At 37.8% G+C, this 21,845-nt stretch overlaps 3 protein-coding genes across 5 annotated transcripts in view; 2 read left to right on the top strand and 1 right to left on the bottom strand.

The window, feature by feature from the left end:
• The window catches only part of rpl17 (ribosomal protein L17), a 214,496-nt gene that overhangs the window by 49,177 nt on the left and 143,474 nt on the right, over positions 1-21,845 (bottom strand). The window contains exon 1 of one of the 3 annotated variants that reach the window (XM_053687614.1): positions 14,118-14,121. The exons of the other annotated variants lie outside the window; for them this stretch is intronic. The gene's annotated coding sequence lies outside the window, so the exon portion shown is untranslated. Of the gene's footprint in view, positions 1-14,117; positions 14,122-21,845 lie in introns of those variants that run through there. 3 annotated transcript variants of the gene reach the window in all.
• On the top strand, positions 1,443-4,487 carry pgam2 (phosphoglycerate mutase 2 (muscle)). Its single transcript, XM_017493321.3, has 3 exons — positions 1,443-2,013; positions 2,156-2,336; positions 3,526-4,487. Exons 1-3 carry the CDS (start codon positions 1,597-1,599, stop codon positions 3,693-3,695), a joined length of 768 nt encoding a protein of 255 aa, XP_017348810.1. The 5' UTR covers positions 1,443-1,596; the 3' UTR covers positions 3,696-4,487.
• On the top strand, positions 10,092-16,255 carry LOC108278541 (T-box-containing protein TBX6L). The gene is made up of 9 exons (XM_017491989.3): positions 10,092-10,497; positions 10,624-10,780; positions 10,933-11,035; positions 11,636-11,800; positions 11,890-12,036; positions 12,137-12,207; positions 12,318-12,409; positions 13,170-13,377; positions 13,978-16,255. Exons 1-9 carry the CDS (start codon positions 10,482-10,484, stop codon positions 14,387-14,389), a joined length of 1,371 nt encoding a protein of 456 aa, XP_017347478.1. The 5' UTR covers positions 10,092-10,481; the 3' UTR covers positions 14,390-16,255.

Here is a 21,845-nt window from a genome sequence, read left to right as displayed (position 1 = left end):
ACACTCCAAGATATTTGGATAGTTTATGGTTCTTATTTGGATAGTTAAGGGTTCTTAGAGAAACCTATATTTTCTGGATATCCTTCAGTCATGTTATTTTATTCTCTTCACCATACTTCTATCAGACCTTCACAGATTTGCTGAATATCAAAATCCCATATTAGTATCATTATGGTCTGCTTTTAATTTAATAAGGAACTGTATGTCCAGAAATGTACAGAAACATATTTAAAATATCCAACCCCAAACACTGTACAGCACAGCTAACCAAAAATTACCAATATGAAAATGATTGGATTCCTTCATATCATTTACATCCTGCCTTAATGCTTTTTCCTGTATTATATGTGTACTGCACTGTGAAGTCAGTTATGTGCTGTTAAGTGTGTGGTATTTCTGTAACCAGATTTTGTACTCAGACTGTAAGCTCTGTGGATACAGAATTTAGTACAGTCACTAGGATAGACAAAAAGCTTATACAGTGATATTCTTCTAACATGACATGTGACTGCCCCTGCTGGTTATCAAGAGTATTGCATCCCAATTTCAACAGAGAAGTAAGCAGACATGCGCAGTATACATGTGCAGGCTTCTGGTGAAAGATGGCTAAAACTATCTTAATTAAGAAGATAATATGATGTCAAATAAGTATGATAAGTATGATGTCAAAGCCAAAAAATTTTTACTGTGATTGTAATGCAATTTGCCCCAAGCTGCTGACCTCAACTTACCTGCCACAAAGCTTACAAAATTTGTGTTTTCCTTAAAATATATTTCTCATACACAACCACTCCCCCTGTTCTGGAGAGTCTAAAAGCATTTAAGAGCATAGATGTCTACCAGCTCTTCATATCTGAAAGGATCTCTGCATGTTTAATCTTGAGGTGAAAATTTTGTTTTGCTAATGTTTGCACATATTGATGAGTTTTGGAGAAAAGAGGGAATTAGAGGTCTGCAAAAAAAAGGCCAAGAAGTCTCTTTGTCTCATCTTCTGAATCAATAAGTAGCATTTTTGCTATGTTACAGTGATTCTGGTCATTCTTTCTTGCTATGCTGATTTTTCTGACATTGCACTTTGCATTGGTTTGGTATTTGTGTTTTGTCATACTACGTGTAAAAAGACTTTTTCATATGTTGTTTTGTAATAGTGGACTGAACTGCTCAGGTTACTTCATTCTGCAGAGTCTCTCAGAACCAGAGCCTTTTAAAACAGTACAGGTTATTTTACCCAGAAATCTGATGAAACCCTTTGAGTCTCTCTCTGATATTTGCACTTTTATTCCACAGCTATCAGTTTAAAAGTCATGTTGCTATCTATAGACAACCTTTGCCCTTACAGCCAGCAGATAAACCACCCACCTTCAAAAGCCCCAATCTGACTAGCTGAGCGTGGCCGTCTGTCTAGAGGTCGAGCTGTTTCAATTGGTTCAGAGCGGGTGATCTCGGGAATCCATGTAGCTTCACATTCCACTATGCTATAAAAAGAGCAAAGCTTATACACTCAGGGCTGTCACAGTGTGTCTGTGTGTGCACACAACAGCACGGAAGGCTGCTTCTTACTAGTTTGGTCAACCTCATATCCAAAACACACTCATCATGACTGCTGTCCATCGTCTGGTTATCGTGCGGCATGGAGAGAGCAGCTGGAACCAGGAGAACCGCTTCTGTGGCTGGTTTGATGCAGATCTCAGCGAGAAGGGAACGGAGGAGGCCAAGCGCGGTGCTCTAGCCATCAAGGATGCAGGCATGAAGTTTGATGTGTGTTATACTTCTGTGCTGAAGCGTGCCATCAAGACCTTGTGGACCATCATGGAAGGCACAGACCAGATGTGGTTGCCCGTGGTGAGAACTTGGCGCCTGAACGAGCGTCACTATGGTGGACTGACTGGCTTGAACAAGGCAGAGACGGCAGCCAAACATGGAGAGGAGCAGGTTAAGATCTGGAGACGCTCGTTCGACATCCCTCCACCACCCATGGATAAAGACCACCCCTACCACAAGATCATCAGTGAGGTAGGACACTAATTCTTAAAAAAAATTATTCCTAGACCCCAAAGTAGCAACTCAGTAATAAGACATGTAATGGGGAAATTGCTAAAGTCTCAGGAATTAATCATGCATCATGACTCCAAGTTGGTTCATCTTCTACCACCAGTCTAGGCGCTATAAGGGTCTGAAGGAGGGTGAGCTGCCCACCTGTGAGAGTCTGAAGGACACTATTGCACGGGCCCTGCCCTTCTGGAATGATGTCATTGTCCCTGAGATCAAAGCTGGCAAGAATGTCCTCATTGCGGCCCACGGAAACAGCCTGCGTGGTATTGTCAAGCACTTAGAGAGTGAGTTTCACACGATTTCACTCTGAACACACACATATGCATAGGATAACCTGCAAGTCTGACCATAAAGCTTTCACATTCCCAGAAGATCCTGCATCTAATAATAGTCTCCACTCACACACAGAGGAAAAGGCCACAAGCTAGATTCTCGTTACAGCTGCGACCTTTCTGCAGAAAGGTCTTACATTCTCCATTAACTGAGCTTCACTCAGTCATTCCTGATGGAAAGAAGGGGCCAGAAATGGTTAGGGGCCACCTTAATACTTCACACTCAACCTCAGAAAGATTATATCAGCATTTCAGGATCCTAGGAGGACTACACACTACAACACATTCTAGTGAGCAAACCTGTTCTCTATGTAGTTCACGGAAAAGGTCTAGAAGTTTGAAATGTAGGAAAGCATTCAGGAAAATGTTCAACAATTAATTAGCTGGTTGTTGTTTGTTTTTTTCTAAACAACAGCTTTTCTAGTTCAAGTATAAAATGTGGTGTTTAGACTATTTTAGAAAGAAATGTGCCTTTATTTGCCTTACTGTAATTGAATTAACCAGCCAGCTTACTATACTATTAGGTCACAAGTTAGCATATTAATTATAATGCTATCCCATGAATTAGCTTGTTTACTATAATGCTAATTAATGAGTTGGCGTGTTTTCTCTAATGCTAGATCATGTGTTATCCTGTCTTCTATAATCCTTGTTTGTGGTTAGCCAGTCTACTAATGCTAGTTCATAGCTAAGCCTTTTTGCTATAATGATAGATAACAACTTAGTGTATTTACTATAATGCAGGTCCATGAGTTAGCCCATTTACTTCAATGTTAGTTCATGAATTAGTTTATTTACTATAATACTAGCTTGTTTTTAACCTGATTGCTATAATGCTAGTTTGTCTTTAGCCGGTTTCCTATAATGCTAGTTCATATTTTAGCCTGTTTACTATGCAATGTGAAAGGTGATTCAAGGAGTTCACTTGAGATGTAAATCACAGTGTAACTGTCCAATAGAAACAGGAGGAGAGTTTTACAGAGTTCTGCATCAGTTATGTCACATGTTGGGGATCAAAAACAACTGCTTTCTGCTGGTACAACTGCAAATGTCCAAAACAAACAGTTTTTACACACTCATTTAGCTCACAGACTGCATTTTGTCCTTTCAAGCTGTGTCTTTTTCTTCTCCTCCTCTGCAGACATGTCTGATGCAGCCATCATGGAGTTAAACTTGCCCACCGGCATTCCTATTGTCTATGAGCTGGACAAGGACCTGAAGCCTGTGAAGCCCATGCAGTTCCTCGGGGACGAGGAGACTGTGCGCAAGGCTATGGAGGCTGTGGCTGCCCAGGGCAAGGTGAAGAAGTGAGACCAGGCAAGAACACAAAGACTGAACCTACTCAAGACTCCCCCTTCTCACCCTGTCCCGCTCAACCTGCCCAACTCCACTGAACACCATTCTACCGTCAGAGCACACTGACACCCCTTTTCCACCAACATGGTACTGGTTCTCATTCGGTAATATTAGCATTGCAGCTTCTGTTTAGAATGTTGCCCTCTTATAATAATAATTATAATAGTAATAATAATAATAATTATTATTATTATTATTATTATTATTATTATTGTTGTTGTTGTTGTTGTTGTTATTATTATGTTTCATTTATATAGCGCCTTTCCAGAGCTCAAGGATGCTTTACAATAGTGATACAATAATACATAAACAATGAACAATCATGGACAAACACAAAAACACTGATTCATGAATTCTGCCAACAAATATTTGAATTCTTCAACTAGCATTCTTCAAGTCTTATTTTAATGGCAGACGTCTTAATAGCTTGATTGATTGCTGTTTAAAATGGGTTCCAGACCAGCTGCATTTTGACCAACCAAGAACCTTAAACGGTTCTTAAAGAGAGCAATAAACGGTTCCAGATTATGCACCAAAACCCTGTTAGTGGAAAAGGGTTGTGAAATAACCAGAGTCAAAACCATGTCACATGACAGATGTGCCTGTCCTCCCATTTTATGTATAAATAAATAAATAAATAACCATCTTTGCCATCCACTGTAAAGCACTGCACTGATTCACAAAGCCCTCATGTTGGGGCTGCTCCCACTTTAACAAAATAAAACCATCGCCATTTTGTGTACTTTATTGCTTTAGTCATTCCTCCCTCCTCTCTGTTCTCCTCCATCTTGGCATTATTTCAGCATTTTCAGCAGAGCAGCGCAGTGCAGTGTAAGCTAAGAGCTCTGAGCTTGGTGTGGGGAGGTCTCAGGGTTCAGTCTGGCCGCCGTCCCACCCAACAGTGCTGCAGTGTCGCCTCAGCACGCCTGCACCTCTCCAACACAGCTTTCTATCAGACCATCCCAAAACCAAGCTGGCAAACCACCAACACCACAATTAGAGGCAGATCAGGTTATATAGTTACAACAATTGAAGAAAACAGGTGTGTGTGTGTTTGTGTGTGTGTGTGTGTGTGTGTGTGTGTGTGTGTGTGTGTGTGTGTGTGTGTGTGTGTGTGTGTGTGTGTGCATTATGTGTGTGTGTCTGTTGTAAGGTTTCTGTCATCAGAAAAAGACAATGTTAGAACCAAACACTCTCACTGGGCATCAGCCCAACTGCAGGATCACTTTAGGGCCTTATACATTATGTAGGGATGCTTATTTATAGTTCTTATTGAGAGCTTTGCATAGCTAATAAAGGTTTACACACACTTTTATAGGTACACATGCATCCATGCTCAACAATAGAAAATAATAAGGCTTGAAATATATGCTACTAAACAAAAGTGATGCCCAAACCCAAACTCTTCATGCTAAAGTCGAGCATGTTCACAATGGACAGATGATTGAAACGGTCCATAAGCTCCTCTATTAGGACTACAAACACTTGCTAGACATATGAAGCAGCACAGGAATGTCGAGTTAAGTATTTCCTTCATCCCTACACTGCCATCTGGTGCTCATCTGGCAGATTACCCCAGAGTAGGCCTACACGAGTTCTTAGACCAGAGAGTTGAAAGTGTCAATTCAAACGATCTTTAATTAAAAACATAAAATCACTTCTGAATTATTTTATTTACTGACCCTTGTCAGTAAATATTTGATCCAAAAAGCCTGACTACCACCGCATATAAGCATTTTCCTACAACAGTATAAATAAGGATGCCATAACTGTACACAAATAGAAATTTTTCTCCCTTCAATTCTCTTAAACATGTAATAGCAAAACTGTACCAAATGCAAATGCAATGTAGCGTCAGTTTTGTGAATCTGTAATTTGCTATATAAATTGAATGTCACTTTTCAGCGTCATGTTGTTAATTGTTTTTTTTTTTCACACATTCAGTAAGTAATGTCTACCTTTATGGATTTACAGATTTCACATGCAGAGACTGAACAGTTTTTACCTCACTCAAGTCCCTGGAGACATTAATGATGCTCTGGTGTCAATTTTTATTTTGTTTTATTATATTTTTTAATTGATGAAAGATGGTAAAGCTCATTGCACATGATAAAGATGCACAGCAAAACCTGAACGGATGTAAAAAATGATTTCACAAATAATGCATGCCTATGCAATCATTTAAAAGAGCTTTTTGTTTGTTTGTTTGTTTGTTTGTTTGTTTGTTTGTGTGGGGAGGGATGTTCCCATTGCATTCTTAGCAAGGCACCGGCTTTTTTCTGCCTTGTGACCGAGTGCCCCAATCCAGCAAGCGCTCGTGTGTTGGATGGTGAAAGATGATTTGTGCTCTGAATGGAGGTGAGATTCATGCCCTCAGGCATAGAGTGAATTCCAGACTACAGGTTTCTTCTGCCTCAACAGGTTCGGCTGTTGCTTATGTTCAAACACTGAACAGACGGATTGAGAAAAGTAGCGAGTAACATGGGCCAGGTTTTGTGAGCCCATTAAAGGATGAACTGATGGGTTATTGCATTTAAACACAAACCTTTTTAGTAGCTTATTTGTACAATAATAGATGCATTACGTCTATGAATTTTTCAACAGAGAAACTGTACTTTGTGCCCTTATGTAGGTTTAATATTAATCATGGTTAAAACAAATTAATTCAAGACTTTGTTTTCTGTTTAATGCGCTCTTTTCCTGAATGCTAACTTTTGATAGACAGCCTCGTCTTATATTTTTAAATATTGGATTTATTGATGTTTTGTGGATTCTCCCATCCCCCCCAATACTTTCCCAGAACTTCTTGTTGTTTTGATAGCTCCTTGATCTTCATGATGCTGTATGGTCTCTAACAAACTCTGCCGCCTTCCATGAATTTATATTGAGATCACATTGCACTTGGATCGACTCCAGTCAACCAATTATGTAAATAATTTTTCCAAACTATGTTGACTTTTCTCCCAGAGTCAATACTATGGGCTATTTTGTGTAGACAAATGACATATAATCCCAATTAAGTCCATTTCAGTTCCAGGTTGTAAAATGTGGAAATGTTCAAGGGGGTGAATACTGGCACTGTATAGAACCTTCCTGGGTGTGTTTAATAAACTAAAGTAACCTATAATGTTAGTTTGATAATCACAAGTTGCTCAATAGTCATAGACTAACACTGTTGGTTGATTTTTGTTTTAAATGAGACATTTGGGGAGTTGAGACATGTGATCTGACTCACTGAACTGACACACTACTCTGTACACCCACTTTCCTTGTCATCTACCTTTTAACATGCATTTTATTTGTCTGCGCAAAAGATGGGGGCTGATGCAAGTTGGGGTAGGATATAAAGTACACTTTAAAGTGATGTACTTTAAAGAGAACTGTTTTAAGTAAATGCTTCAGGGTATGATGACATACTGATGGAAAGCAGCCATGCCTTTGGGATGAGTTGATGCCTGTGGAATTCCTTTCTTAAACAATAAAACAATGACAATGAAAATCTATCTGTCTAGCTAGCTAGCTAGCTATTTATCTATTGTAGTGTGTGTGTGTGTGTGTGTGTGTGTGTGTGTGTGTGTGTGTGTGTGTGTGTGTGTGTGTGTGTGTGTGAGAGAGAGAGAGAGAGAGAGAGAGAGAGAGAGAGAGAAAGAGAGAGAGAGAGAGAGAGAGAGAGAGATTTGTATGATTTCTGTAGATACTGTAGTCTGTTTGGGGGTGGACATACTTTTATATTTCAATCAAATATCTCAACTTTTTAATATTTATATCCTGTATGATTCAGGGTGTCTATAGGGTGTTTCTGCTTGAAATGTGATTAATCCAGGGTAAGTGTTATGTCCTGTCCAGAGATCAGAGATGCACATCCGTGCACATACACACACACACACACACACACACACACACACACACACACAGAGAGAGAGAGAGAGAGAGAGAGAGAGAGAGAGAGAGACCAAACCTGCCTTGTACATGCCTTTAAAATAATAGTTCAACCCAAAAAACCCATTACCAAAACATGGTGGAAGCTTGTAGCCACCATGGTTTTGCATGGTGTATTAAATATGCGTTTGTAAATCCCCCCACAATGGTGTCTCCTCAATTGGCTTTGTGAAGTTATTAAGCATCTCAGACAGTGATCTGGTCTGTATGACACTGTTATGTATAAACATGGACAAAAGGACAGAGCCACAGAGATTTAAAAAAAAAAAAAAAACAATTGTAGCTGTAGCACTTTTTCAGCATCAGACAAATGGTGGGCGTGGACTGAAATTTGAAGGCAGAACTTTAGAAGTGATACAGATGACCATATAGGTCACGTTTGAATGAATTATTTGCTGTCATTTAAAAGGGTTTATATTTGGTTGATATTACGGAGCCAAACGTTGTGTAATCATTTAAACCTCCAGCTTGCATGATGTTAAACTGGGGGTTATAAACTTTCATTACTTGTTAGCTCACAAACAGAAAAACATGTTTATACAGTCTCTGTGTAGGATTATGTTAAATATAACCATGGCAACCTTTTAATGTTAACTTTTTTTTCTTTTTTTTTTTTACATTGTTTTTGGTTTATTTGTTATTATTGATCTTTTCTTTGAAATCTCATACAGCATCTGTGAGCACTGTAAATTTCAGTGTAGTCCAAATTGCTTCTTTAATTTTTTCCTGCTGAACGATCTTGATGCTGTCCTACAGGATGAATGAAAACTGATGGCAATGATTTGATTTTCGGCTGAAAGGCTGAGAGGATGTGCTGAATGTGTGCGAATGTCCCTCCATCTATGCACCATCTGAGTACTTAGCATGTGTATGGCCCTCAGACAGGCCACTCCAGACCACGACCATGTCCTCATGGGACATCACAGAAGCTGGACTGAGCTTCCTGTAGACCTCCACCCCCCACAGCACCACGTCCTGCATCAACTGGCTGCTAATTGGCCGTCCCTTAAGAGCTAAAGAGCTGTGTGCCGTCATGGCTCCGTGTGCTGATAGGATTAAGAGGCCCATCTCCCCATTGTCAAGGCCAGACAGAACTCAATACACAAACACAAACAGGGCCGATCTGAGGAGAAGGGAATTCAGATGTGTGTGAGTTCGTGAGCATGACTCACATGAGAGATACCACTCATGTACCATTCAGGAAGAGGGAGGTGAAGAGTTAAAAACGAGACACATGATATCTGTTGGAAGATAAATACAATTGTCATGTCCTGCACCATTATTAATAAAAGGCAAAAGATCAGATGACATAGAAAACAATTATTTATTATTTTTTATTACATTTGGGTAACATTTTAAGCAATTAATTACTTCTTATTCAAGACACACACACAAAAAAAAACATAATCAAACCAATGTATCCAGCTGTTAAAATTTCACTCAATACATTTGTGAACTTGTAAACTCATATTGCATTGTGATAAAAGTATTATATGTTTAGTCACCCTAAATAATGACAGTTCTTATTAAATGAAAGACTGTAGTTTTACTGCACTGGCAGATTACTTCAATCAGAGATTCATTTTTTTAAAATAAGCAAAATTTGTAAGCAGTGTGTCAGTACAGAGAGACAATTTCACCTCATTACATTACTTTAGGTTTCATGACTTAGTACAAAAGTGTAGAAATAAGTTAGTCATGTAGTGTTTTTATATTAATCCCATAATGAGAAATATCAGATTTGCTTATGTTTTTGCTGTGATGTTTTTGCTGTGATTTAATTTTTTGATAATATGCTGTTCTGTGGAATATGTATTTTTTTAAAAATTAATGTAAGGGAAACCTATACAAATTGCTTACGGGTTTGGTGATGTTTGAATTAACAAATTAGACTTTTAAAATGTAATTTTTCTGAGGAGATATGAAGTTTTGTCACTTCATTTTGATTTTAAAAATATTTAAATAAGATAATATTATGGTACAGTAAAAAGTGGATTGCAACAATCAATCTACTGGGTTTCTTGTTGTTTACTGCTTTTTATAGTACGTTTTACGGTTATTTTACGGTTAAGTTACACATGATTATTTTTGAAAGCAGCTTTGCTTTAGCTTTGCTAAAACTTCTTTACTTTTACATGAGTTTAAATTTAAAGTAATACAGTGAGGCTGTGCTTTCTGTTGTAATGACTGGTGGGGAACATTATTTTTATATAACAGTCTTAGGAGTGATAGAAACATGAGGCATGTGTGGGCACATCAGGCTCCTTTTGATCCGTGACTCACCTCTTCCTGCTGCTCTACCCCTAAACAACCCCCAACAAACCCAACCCCCCCCCCAAAAAAAAACAAAAAAAAACACACACACACACAGGGACAGACAGACAGAGAGAGAGAGAGAGACACACACACACACACACACACACACACTGACCCCCGGTGCTAATAGAGCACTTCAAAGTATGCTAATAGACCCTCTCACTTTTGTGTCCCCACCCTACACACACACACACACACACACACACACATACACATAGATATGGACCCTGTGAGGCCCCGCCCACTTGGTCAATGTCTTTAAACTCAAGGTTGAGCCAAGCCAGAGGCATTTTGTCATTGTTTTTACCTGTTGGTCAACTTACAACTGAGGTCCTGTGCATGATTTTAAGGTTATTTTTTTTTACAGTTCTTCCCCCTGTGATTTATGGATGTCTCCAAATGAGGGTAAAAATCACAGAGATCATATAAAGATATTTTAACAGCCGGTGTAACTTATCAACTCAAGCTGCACTGAAGAATCTTAAAATGGAGCAAATGGCAGGTGAGTTGTTTTTTTTTTTCAGGTGAGATAATCAGTATATAATCAGATTTTCTGACCATGCGTGACATTCATTATTGATGTGCAGTGTTATTTTAGTACATAACATTTATATAATGCTTATTACAGACCTGAGACGTTCATCTACAGTGTCTGCATCGCCCCCAATGGCTCACCCAACTGAGTCTTACCAACAGGGGAACATAAGGATGAAACTGGAATATTCAGAGCTCTGGAAATCCTTTCATGACATTGGGACTGAAATGGTCATCACTAAATCTGGCAGGTAATGAGATAAAATAAATAAATAAATAAATAAATAAACCAAGCAGCTGAACCAATTTGACCCTTAACAGCTGCTAAATAATCATAGAATCAACTGAAAAGATTTGTGGAGATTCTGATTAACATGATGTGTATCTTTCACTTGTAATTTAGGAGGATGTTTCCATATTGTAACGTAAGTGTGTCTGGTCTTGTGCCCTACGCCAAGTACGTCATCATGGTGGACATGGTCCCGGTGGACAATTCCAGGTACAAGGTAAGCAAAAAAAGCAGTCAAAGTTTAATCATTGCTGTAAACACACAAAAAACAGGTTGCTATGGAGACGCTATAAGCCTGCAGGTTAGCATGGATAGCTAGATTACTTTGGGAATCATTTTATATAAACAAGATGCTTAAAACAGGAACAAAACAAGACAAAAACAACCCCCAGAACCATTTGTGAGTGCAGACGGTGGTCCTCCTGTGGAGTGCCAATCACTGCAAAGTGTGAATATCAAAGGCTATTATCACTTCCTGTTTTTCTTCCCTCAGTTAGGGGTCCAATCAAGTCCAATTCCCCTCCACTCCCCCCGTAATGTCTTCCAGTAGAGCAATCAAGGTCTATGTAAGGCTCACTTTACATAAGGTCACCCTCTCAGACGTGTGTGTATGTGTGTGTGTATGTGTGTGTGCGTGTCCTACAGCCATTTGTTGTCTGTAAAATATAGAAGCAGAAACTATATCTATATATATATATATATATATATATATATATATATATATATATATATATATATAAACAAAAAGAACACTTTAAGCAGAATGTGTTTTATTTTGTTTATATTTTGCTAAAATTGAACATCCCCTCTCCTACAGTGGAATAATGAGAGGTGGGAGGTGGCGGGAAAAGCAGAGCCACAGCCTCCGTGTAGAACATACGTCCATCCAGATTCTCCTGCTTTGGGTAGTCATTGGGTGAAGCAGCCCATTTCTTTTCTCAAGCTGAAGCTCACCAACCACCCACTGGACCAGAGAGGCCATGTAAGAATACTGTATGTTGTGCTACCAGTTTTGTGTCGTTTGTTTTAGTTTTTGGATTTGACTCATGGTCTAACTCCATTTTCACCTAGATCATTCTGCATTCGATGCATCGCTACCAGCCTCGCTTCCATGTGGTGCAGGCTGACGACCTTTATAGCGTGCGATGGAGCGTCTTCCAAACCTTCACATTCCCTGAAACCACTTTCACAGCAGTCACGGTCTACCAGAACACCAAGGTCAGTTCTATCAATGATACACGGAACCCTGAACACATTACTTGTTCTTGTATTTGTATTTGAACCTTTTTGTTTACTAGAACCCGTTTCTTTCTCAAAGATCACCAAGTTGAAGATAGACCATAACCCATTTGCAAAGGGCTTCCGAGAAGAAGGAACCCATGGCAAAAGGTGAAGTGGAAGCTTAAAAGAAAGCTTGATCAGCTGGAAAGAGGTTTAAAAAAGGTTTAAAAAAAAACAACAAAAAAAAAACAACGTAATTGCATTCCCTTCTGTTGCAGACACAGAGCTCAGAAAAGTCAACTGTGTTTAGAGAGTTCAGTGAAGAAAACAAAGTCTTCAGACAAGGAGCCAGAGCTCAGCTGTTTCCAAGGTGATTACCCGAATTTTGTATTACATATATATATATATATATATATATATATATATATATATATATATATATATATATGTGTGTATATATATATATATATATATATATATATATACACACACACAGTACTGTGCAAATGAAAATGCTATAGAGCATGCAAAGTAATGCTGTAGAGTAAAGATGCCTTCAGAATTAAGAAAATAAATGTTTCTACATTTGAAAAAAAAAAATTTCCATAAGGTGCAGTAAACAGTAGTAAATGAAACAAAGCCAATATTTGGTGTGACTAAAAAATAAATAATAAAAATAGTAGTCTCCGGTACAATTTGAGCAGTTTTATAAGGAAATTAGCTGGTAGGTTTTATTGAGCATCTTGCAGAACCAGCCACAGTTCTTCTGAAGACTTTTTGCAGCAAAACCCAGCAGCCTTCATTGTGTTTTTTGTCTGAAAAGTGAAACATTTATTTTGTGCTAAAAAACACCTTTTTTTTTTTTTTTTAGAAAAAAGCAACTAAAATGTTTTTTTTTTTTTGTACAGACTTGATTATGTAGAAGTCATAAAATAAAAATATATATACACACACACACACACATACACACACAGAGATTCTTGGTTTCACAGATGGCATGATCTTTAAGTTGCAGTAATTTAAAATAAATACCTACATAAAACTTGCCATGGATGCACCAGTTCTGTGGATGTGTTTTATTTTGATTGGTTAAATGGAGTTAATCTGTATTTCATTTTTGTCACCTATAGATGTGCCAAGGCTTCCATATGACCCTCACAGAGAGGATTCAGAAAGCCTGATGCTTTCCAAAGAAGTGCCCATGACCCAGGATGAGCACATATCCCCATGGGGAGGAGAGCAGGACCCTGGCCAAAGTCTGCAAACTGAGGGGGGGGCCATGGACTACACAAACTCAGAGCAGCTTGTTCCAGGACAGGCCAACTACCAACCGCACAGGTATGTTATCTGATATCCGACATCCATTATTAATCCATTATTAATCACACAATGTGGACATTTTCCCTCCAAATGTAATCAATCAGCCAAGGCAAGTTTGGTGTCTTATGACACAGCTAGTGTGGCTAACAAGTAACTGATATTGCACAAAAAAAGGTCTGGTATTGCACAAAAATGTCAATCAGTGGCTTCTCACAGACTTCCTGATGTAGTTTAGGACGCAATCCGAAACTACATCAACACTTTAATGATGCTCAAACAAGATACCAAACAGGTCTTCAGGATTTTACACTTTGTGGTTTCTTGGTAACATGACAAGATGCAATTTTAATCTTAACTTCAAGAGAGAGAAAAAAGAGAGAGAGACTAAAAAAGGCTGCTTTAAGAATGACTATAAGGAATTCATTTATAGCTGCTGTAACGCTCCACAACATTGAATGTAACTATAAACTAAGGAATAAAACATGCCGTTATAGGAAAATAATCAGGGTAGTAACAGTAACGTTGCTTCATCACGCCACCCCGTAACTCAGTATATTTACTATAACAGAGTTGCCCATTTAGACATTTTGTTTAATTCTGTATCTTGTTTCCCTGCAGAACTCAGGAGTTTGGGAGGATGTCCTCACCGACCTGCACAGATGCCCAAACTGACTGCCACGGTTTTGAGTCCCGATCTACCGACATGGCAACTGTTCCTGAGCAGGAGCTCTCCAGATGTCTTCCATCCATGAGTCTAGGTTCTCAGAGTAAAGCGCTGGACTTCTCCATGACCTCCAACATTGGAGGGTGTGCCAAAGCCAGCCCAGGAATGCCTCTGTATGGTCATTATAACATGGAGCAGCCTTTAGGCCACTGGAGTGGAGCTTTAGCAGGGCAGTATTCAAGCTCCACCTACCCTCAGCCGCACCCACATCACCTGATGTCAGAGCACAGCATCCATCCCTCCGGATATCACCATAGCAATATGACAGAGTGGAGTCAGTACTCTCTGTTCGCCTACTCTTGCTAAGGAATGGGCCAAAAAATGAAAAGACTACCCCTTCAGGAAAATTTTAGCATGGCAAAGGAATAGGTGGAGAAGAACTTTTTCTTTTCGTGCTTGATTCAGACACCGAAAACTAACAAATACAGCCTAATACACCACAGAATAAATGACTGGTTTAAACGGACTGAAGCAAACCACATTGTGTGGTTGTGTGTGATTTAAAATGAGCCTACACTTGCTTATGACTTAATTAAGATAGACTTGTAGAATTATTTGCCCCATGTATCTGAATGGAAATATTATACATTGGACAAGGTGCAGTAGACAAATTATTAATGTTAATACTGTAAATTGATGCTACTACGTTTTATAGGATGCTTAATTAAATTACTCTATCAGCTTTTTTTTTTTTTTTTTTTAATTTTTATTGACCCTGAGAGAAGTCATGTCAGTGCCATCATGTTATTTCTTCCTATTAAATCCAATGTAGTTTTATCAACTATAGAAAAAAATTTTGTGATTTTTTTTTTAACAATGAAGTAAACAATTTTCTGTGTTCCATATTACCTGGTTTCATCCTATATATCTATTTTTTAATTATCATGTTATGACATTACATAACCATATGCCACAGATTAGTTAAGTTTTTCAGAATTTTATGTGATTTTATATCACTCCTTATACAGTACAGTGCTTGATTAAGATATTTACTTGGATATGCCATTGTTGTTGTTTTTTTTAATCAGTAGTAAAGTGGAGTGACAATATTTATGCATATTAACAATTTTCTGACTTTGGGTGTAATTTTCCTTACTTTACTTATTTATCTTTACAACCGTCTCTCCAAACCATCCTCAGTTTGAGTAGAAACCGCTCACTGCTTACAATATGAACGAGGAAGCGCATTACATAAATCCCGCCCCTCCAATAAAAATAGCCAATCGTCTTTTAGTGTAAGACACTACCGGAAAACGCTTGGCCTATTGGATTGTTACACTGACGCATGCGCTGAAATAGGGTGGTTTGCTACTTTAGCAACTTGAAACAAGTGCGTTTTGTTCGTTTGTTTGTTTGTTTTTTTCGTGTTATTTTCAGTCCAGCCCAGTTAGTATTTACATTAACATTTTATTCAAGTAGATCGAAGCCTGGTCTTGGCAAAATGGCCGAAAATTGGACACAATTTACGAGAAGAATTTTGGTGGCATCAGCTGTTATAAATATTAATATTAGTGGCACAAATTTTTGTGTATATCAGTATTTCAGGAAGATTTTGACCTGGAAGATGAACATAAATACATTTTATTTTGTTCACTTTGCTTCTCTATGAAACAGTTTTACACAAGTGTGTAATCGTAACAGAGAGGTGATATAAAGAATAGGGTTGAGCATGAAACAAAGTGGCTGGTAGTACTGAGAAGTTTGGTGTTAGATCCTAAATGAGAGACAAAATGAGGACCTTCTCTTCACTGGGTAATTGTTAGAAGTATGTGTGGATGGGAGTGGTTGAGTGTTTGTCATAATAAACCAATCCAGCAAAGGCCACCTAATAAGTTTAGAAGTTCCTTACATTTACAGTTTCCCTGGCCACAAATGTAATTTATCTGCAGAGAGTAGTTTATTTGCAGAGAGTCTAGATGTGACTCACAAAATGGTGGCCCAGTGCTTGAGGCCTTGGGCTACTAATCAGAAAGCTGTGAGATCAAATCCTGGCAACCCCACTCTCACACTTTTGGGTCGTTGAGCAAGAGCCTTGGCCATCAACTGCTTGGTTTTATCCTGTCTCAATTATACGTCACATTTGATGATAGTGTCAGCTAAATATAATAAACACACTTGCCATAAAACCACAGCTTGTCAGTATGATATTTAAAGTTAACACTGTGACTGAAACCAAGTCTGGTCAAGGCAAGTGTACAACACAAAACACACTTCAGACACTAAACACGTCTACATTTGGTCTAAGAGAGAAATTGTGTAGATTTTATATTTAAACTATTCCTTTACTTTGAGATCATGATGAAATGCTGGGTGGTAGGAGGACTGAGGTGAAACCACAGTGAGCAAGTGAGAGCTTTGCCAGCTTGCCCTGACTTCATTTCCATAGTAGATGACAATAAATGTTTAATTCCAAACATGTGTAAATGGAGCATGGATATGGTGAAAGGACTGGGAAATACATGAACACTGCTGCTGAAGACATTCAGAGCATCTTTAAAGTAAATTGTTCGACTCCAGCAGTCTCTGAGATGTTAAAGTATCAAATAGTCCTTCATGATATCATTTAAAGTTAGTGTTTTTACTTTAGGATTGACTGTGTTTTTTTCCAGATTACAGTTTACAAATATGCCAACTGATTGATGCTTAACTCATTTATCAGTTTCTATTGAAGTTATGTTTTGAAAGAAAATCTGGAGATGCTAATAATGAATAGCTAGAGGTTTTCAGTGCTTTTGCATAATGTATATTAGTCACTCAAAAAAAAAATTTATTTTTTTTTAAAAACGTTCTGGAAGTTTCTCCTTAGTCATTACCTGCAGTGGCATTTTAGAAAATTCTTATAAAAGTATAATATATTATTCTTATATATTATTGTTTTTGGAGAAAAGAATGGCTTGAAAATGGGAAAAGGCAAAGAGGAAAAAACTGTATTTTATATAAATTAAAAACTACGGATTCAATAATGATGCCATTGAATCAGATTTCCTCCAGCTTTAAGTGTGGTTTGTACTTTTATTTTATTTTATTTGGACACTCTGCCACGACGCTGCAGACATTAAACTGAACCGAACTAATGGATGAACTAGAGAGACAGAGGCTGACTGTAAAGCCCGCCTACCGAGATATCTGATAGGTTAGTTAGCACAAAGAGAGACCAATCAGGACGCGGTACGTCACTCTCACCAGCTCTGTCACTCGCTCTCTCGGTTTCTCCAATGCTCGTCTACCGTTATAAATGACCATTGAACTTTCTCTCGCTCGCGCTCAAACAAATCGATTTCCGGGATATTGTATATAATTTGCGGGCGTCAAGGAGAAGCTATAAAACGCGGGAGACTCCCGGAACTTCCGCTAGAAGTGGGACGTCTGAGTGCAGTCGAAATCTCTCGCTAAAATGCATCTCACTGTTCTCCGAACTATCTCTAAATAGTTATCATGTGCCAAACGAACTTCAAGGAAAAACGTGAAAGCATCTATTCTTTTAGATATGTCAGTCGGCTCCCAACGTTCAAAGAGTCGATTCAAAGAGTCAAATTCATTCATCATCAAATCCTGTTCAGCACTACAGCTGAATCCTGAGTTCAGAAGGTGATTATTTCTGTCATTATAGGACCAATATGACAAGAATTATGCACAAGGTTTAACTGCTGAATGAGGAAGAAATGACTATGAGAATAATGAGTGAAGCGTTTATATAAATAATATTTGGTCCTTTAAAAAATATTATTTCAATTAAATTAGAAGAGTAAAAACATACTGAGCCTAAAGTGGATGTTAGTGCCTGACTACTTTAATAGTAATAATAATAATAATAATAATAATAATAATAATAATAATAATAATATGTTACTTTTTTGAGTTTACAATTTTAAAAAACAGTAAATATAAAAAGTAAAGTAAGGAGATCTAAAATAAAATGAAATATATCACAACAAGATACAAATAAATAAAAAATAATAATAATAATAATTAAATAAATATAAAATAAGATCATAAAGACCAAAACCAGAGCTCCCTAAATTAAATGCCAAATTAAAAAGATATGTTTTATATGTTTGAGGTCTCTTTGTCAGTCACTCCAGGATTTCGCGATTTTGCAATCACAGAAATGAACGCAAAATCAAGCAAACTCCGCAATATTTGGAGGAGCTTGCAATTTTTCAAAAATACTGCAGATTTTCTGCAGATTTGGGCCAAGACACATCATGTAACGTCATCAAAACACGCATTCAGCCAAAGCCACCTTTGATTCACGTCAAACACGAGTACAGCTAAAAGGACACATTTACAAACAAACATCACTGCAAAAGACTGTGCTAAAAAAAATTGTGTTATTGCAATTTTGCCAATTCAAGCACAAAAAGTTGCACTGCAAATTTTGAAAAAAGCCGCAGCAAAATCAAGCATTTTTGGCCACAACAATCACCAAATAAAACCTCAGCAAAATCCTGTACTGCTTTGTGATGACTATTCCTTCATCATAACTACTGGACAACACTTACGAACCCTAAACCACCTCATAAAACCCACATTTAGCAGCGGAGTAACAAATCTGAGAAGGAGGTGTTTTGGGGATCATGAACCTCAATGGTGTCCATTCTGCCAAATGGAAGAAATCAGGATTGTAAAGAAATGCTAAAACTGTCGTTTACTTTATATTATCTTTTCATCAAGTTCAATGCAGGCTGCCCATTTTGGATCTCTACATAGCTGTTTCTCATTTAAACAAACAAGAGACAATATGCAGTAAAGTTGAATATGGCACAAATACTATGATATATGCCTACAATTTAACATATGATAAAAAAAAAAAAAACCCCAACAACTCAAAAGTAGAAGTAAACAATTCTCTTGTTGTCGCTCCACACAGGTAACTAACGTATCACAGGGAGCGTGGGGCACAAGGTGGGATACAGCTTGGACAGAGTGCTAATCCATCACGGGGCACACTCACATACACATTTACACACCCATTCATACACTATGGACACTTTGGACATGCAAATCGGCCCTCCATGCATGTCTTTGGACTACGGGAGGAAACCGGAGTTCCTGGAGGAAACCCCTGCAGCCCAGAGAGAACATGCAAGCTCTGCACACACAGGGTCATGGCAGGAATCGAACTGCCACCCATAGAGGCGTGAGATCAATGTGCTGACCACTGAGACACTTTGACTCTGGAGTAGCTGACCAAAATATCTTATGTGTCATTTTAGCATGGTTCCTTTATTAATAGTAATATTAAAGGGTTTATTATTATTATTATTATTATTATTATTATTATAACAGTGACAATTAGTGACAGAGTGACATTTTAACTGAAAGGAAAAGATAATGTTATGTAAGCACTGAGTTCATCAGAACCTACAGCAGGCAAAGTTTAATGGGCCCTTTTCACATTTCTGTGTTTTTGATGCCAGAAGTAGCCTTCACAGGGTAAATTTACTTCCTCTACAACAACAACCCATTGAAAAAAATCCAAATGGGATCAGATACCATTTATGAGAACAAAATAATAATTACTGCAGTGAAATGAGAGAACCAGCTTAAAATATTGGCGCAAGTAGAGTTTAGAGGACAAATAAACTGAGTATGAATCGTTCGTTACCTGAATGAAGCTAATCTGACAGAATCTCAAGCCAACCAGCGGCGTTTAACTTTAGGTTTGTGTGGTTCTTCATTTCTCTTCATTAATAAGTATTTCTGACTACCACCTCACTGTCGACTACATTTAAAACTGAACAAACACACTCGTCATTCTCACTATGAGTGTTAAATCAGCTGTCAATTAACTGGAAATACAGCTAGCTAACATTAAAAAAGTGCATTAACTATTTCACCTATCCACAATTATATAATTTTGTAAAGCAATTAATGGAAATAAACTGAAATATGGCAAATATGAAAAAAATAGTAATTAACTTTATATCTAACTATTCATCATCAATGTTAGAAGCAGCTAATGCTACTATACCCTGACAGCTGTGAATGAATTCTTCCACAAAGGTTTTATTTTTTGATATTATGAAGGTTAGTCTTGGCAACATTGACAAAAATGAAGTGAAAAACCTTACCTTTGCAAGTGAACGTGATAATAATGCTGGAGACTCTGTGACAAAGGCTTACCAGAAATCATTTTAACCTGTGTATACATACCTTCAATTTGTGAAATTAGAGTTAAGTTTTTTTACCCCCACATATTGTTATATTATGATTTTAAATTTTAATCATATTTTGGGAAATACCCAATTGTCCTCCAGATATGAAAAACCCTCAAACCTCAAACCACCAAAACCCTAAAAATAAAAACATCTAAAAGGCAGGGAATAACCTTGCATCTGTTATTTACAACAAGCCTTTCATCACATTACTCCCCCTCAGGGCTTCCGAGAAAAAGTTGCACTAAGGAGCTTGCCTGTGGTAAAGTGTGAAACCATCATGAAACCAACAAGTGCAACCTTGATGCAGTTCAGCTCAGAGTTTCTGCATCATTTCGACATGATCAGTATACACAAACTGATGAGGGCCAATGCTGAGTGTCACGTGTAACGTCTGGGCCATGCTCAGGGACAGTTTCAGGGGCAACTATCTATTACACCATGACCAAAGATGAATTCTTTCTTTAAGAAATAAGTTACAATTGATTATTTTCTGTATTGATACAACTCTATTCAATTCTATTTTAAATGTCTTCAGAAAATCTTCCTTTTTCATGTAACAGGTTTTGGTAAACAAATTCAACATATGCAAACTAGCCTATAACGTCATTTGGCAACCTCGACTTTTTGAGCATGCATTATCGACTTTTCCCTGAAAAGAGTTATCACCACTGAGTGACACCAAAATGATTGGAGCTGGGGGGTTTTCTGTGACTTTGTCATGGAAAACAATCTTTCCAGCCTAACAAAAACTTCAGAGACAGAGGGTTTGTAGATGTCAAAAAGTAATCCAACTTTATCAAAACAATAACGTGAGACAGTCTGCAGAAAATCTAAATTATGCAATCACACAGCCATTTTTATATCTTTCTCCACAGTGAACTCATCTTAGGCGGGGTTTTACATTTTCTCATCAAAAACAGACCAATCTTCTTCACCACAATTAATTATAAATGGTCTGCACTTATATAGTGTTTTTATCCAAAGCGCTTTACACTGTGTCTCATTCACCCATTCACACACACACCAATGGTAGCAGAGCTGCCATGCAAGGCGCTAACTTGCCATCAGGAGCAACTTGGGGTTCAGCGTCTTGCCCAAGGACACTTCAGTACATGGAGTCATGTGGGCCGGGAATCAAACCGCCAACCCTACGATTATTGGACAACCCGCTCTACCACCTGATCCACAGCCGTTCAAGTATTCATGTCTATATGTTATCTTATATTTGTGACTCATGTGCAAACAACTTTATGATTAGTTGTTTTTCTTAAAAAGGTTTTATGAGGACAAGGTTTCTTTAAAAAAAAAAAAAAAAAAAAAAAAGGAAAAAAAAAGGGTTTCACTGAGTCTTTGTTTTTTGTTTTTCTCAGACCAACACTCCCTTCTTATGTCTCAGTGAGCTTCTGTCTGCTTCTATTTGCCATTCTAGCTGATATCTACGTCCCTTCCTGAGGCCCTATCCTAACTTTTTAATTGGTATCCGGCCTCAAGGTTATTTGCAGTTTCAGAGAATGTCTAATGCCAATTTATTGCTATGCAGAAAGATGCAGGACGATAAAGAAAAACAATGACCGTGCAGTAAGACAAAGAATCTTCATCTA

The sequence above is a fragment of the Ictalurus punctatus genome, chromosome 18 (assembly GCF_001660625.3).
Source record: "Ictalurus punctatus breed USDA103 chromosome 18, Coco_2.0, whole genome shotgun sequence".
Lineage (NCBI taxonomy): Eukaryota > Metazoa > Chordata > Actinopteri > Siluriformes > Ictaluridae > Ictalurus > Ictalurus punctatus.
The sequence above is the reverse complement of the archived record's forward strand: the minus strand, read 5'-3'. Positions and strand labels throughout refer to the sequence as shown.

What these genes read in the sequence shown, in the direction of transcription:
- LOC108278541 (XM_017491989.3), top strand. An exon ending in TGGACAATTCCAGGTACAAG is followed by an intron (nt 11,036 to 11,635) that starts GTAAGCAAAAAA and finishes CCTCTCCTACAG; the next exon opens with TGGAATAATGAGAGGTGGGA. An exon ending in GAAGGAACCCATGGCAAAAG is followed by an intron (nt 12,208 to 12,317) that starts GTGAAGTGGAAG and finishes CTTCTGTTGCAG; the next exon opens with ACACAGAGCTCAGAAAAGTC.
- pgam2 (XM_017493321.3), top strand. Translation starts at nt 1,597, where the DNA reads ATGACTGCTGTCCATCGTCTGGTTATCGTGCGGCATGGAGAGAGCAGC. An exon ending in ACCACAAGATCATCAGTGAG is followed by an intron (nt 2,014 to 2,155) that starts GTAGGACACTAA and finishes TTCTACCACCAG; the next exon opens with TCTAGGCGCTATAAGGGTCT. An exon ending in TATTGTCAAGCACTTAGAGA is followed by an intron (nt 2,337 to 3,525) that starts GTGAGTTTCACA and finishes CCTCCTCTGCAG; the next exon opens with ACATGTCTGATGCAGCCATC.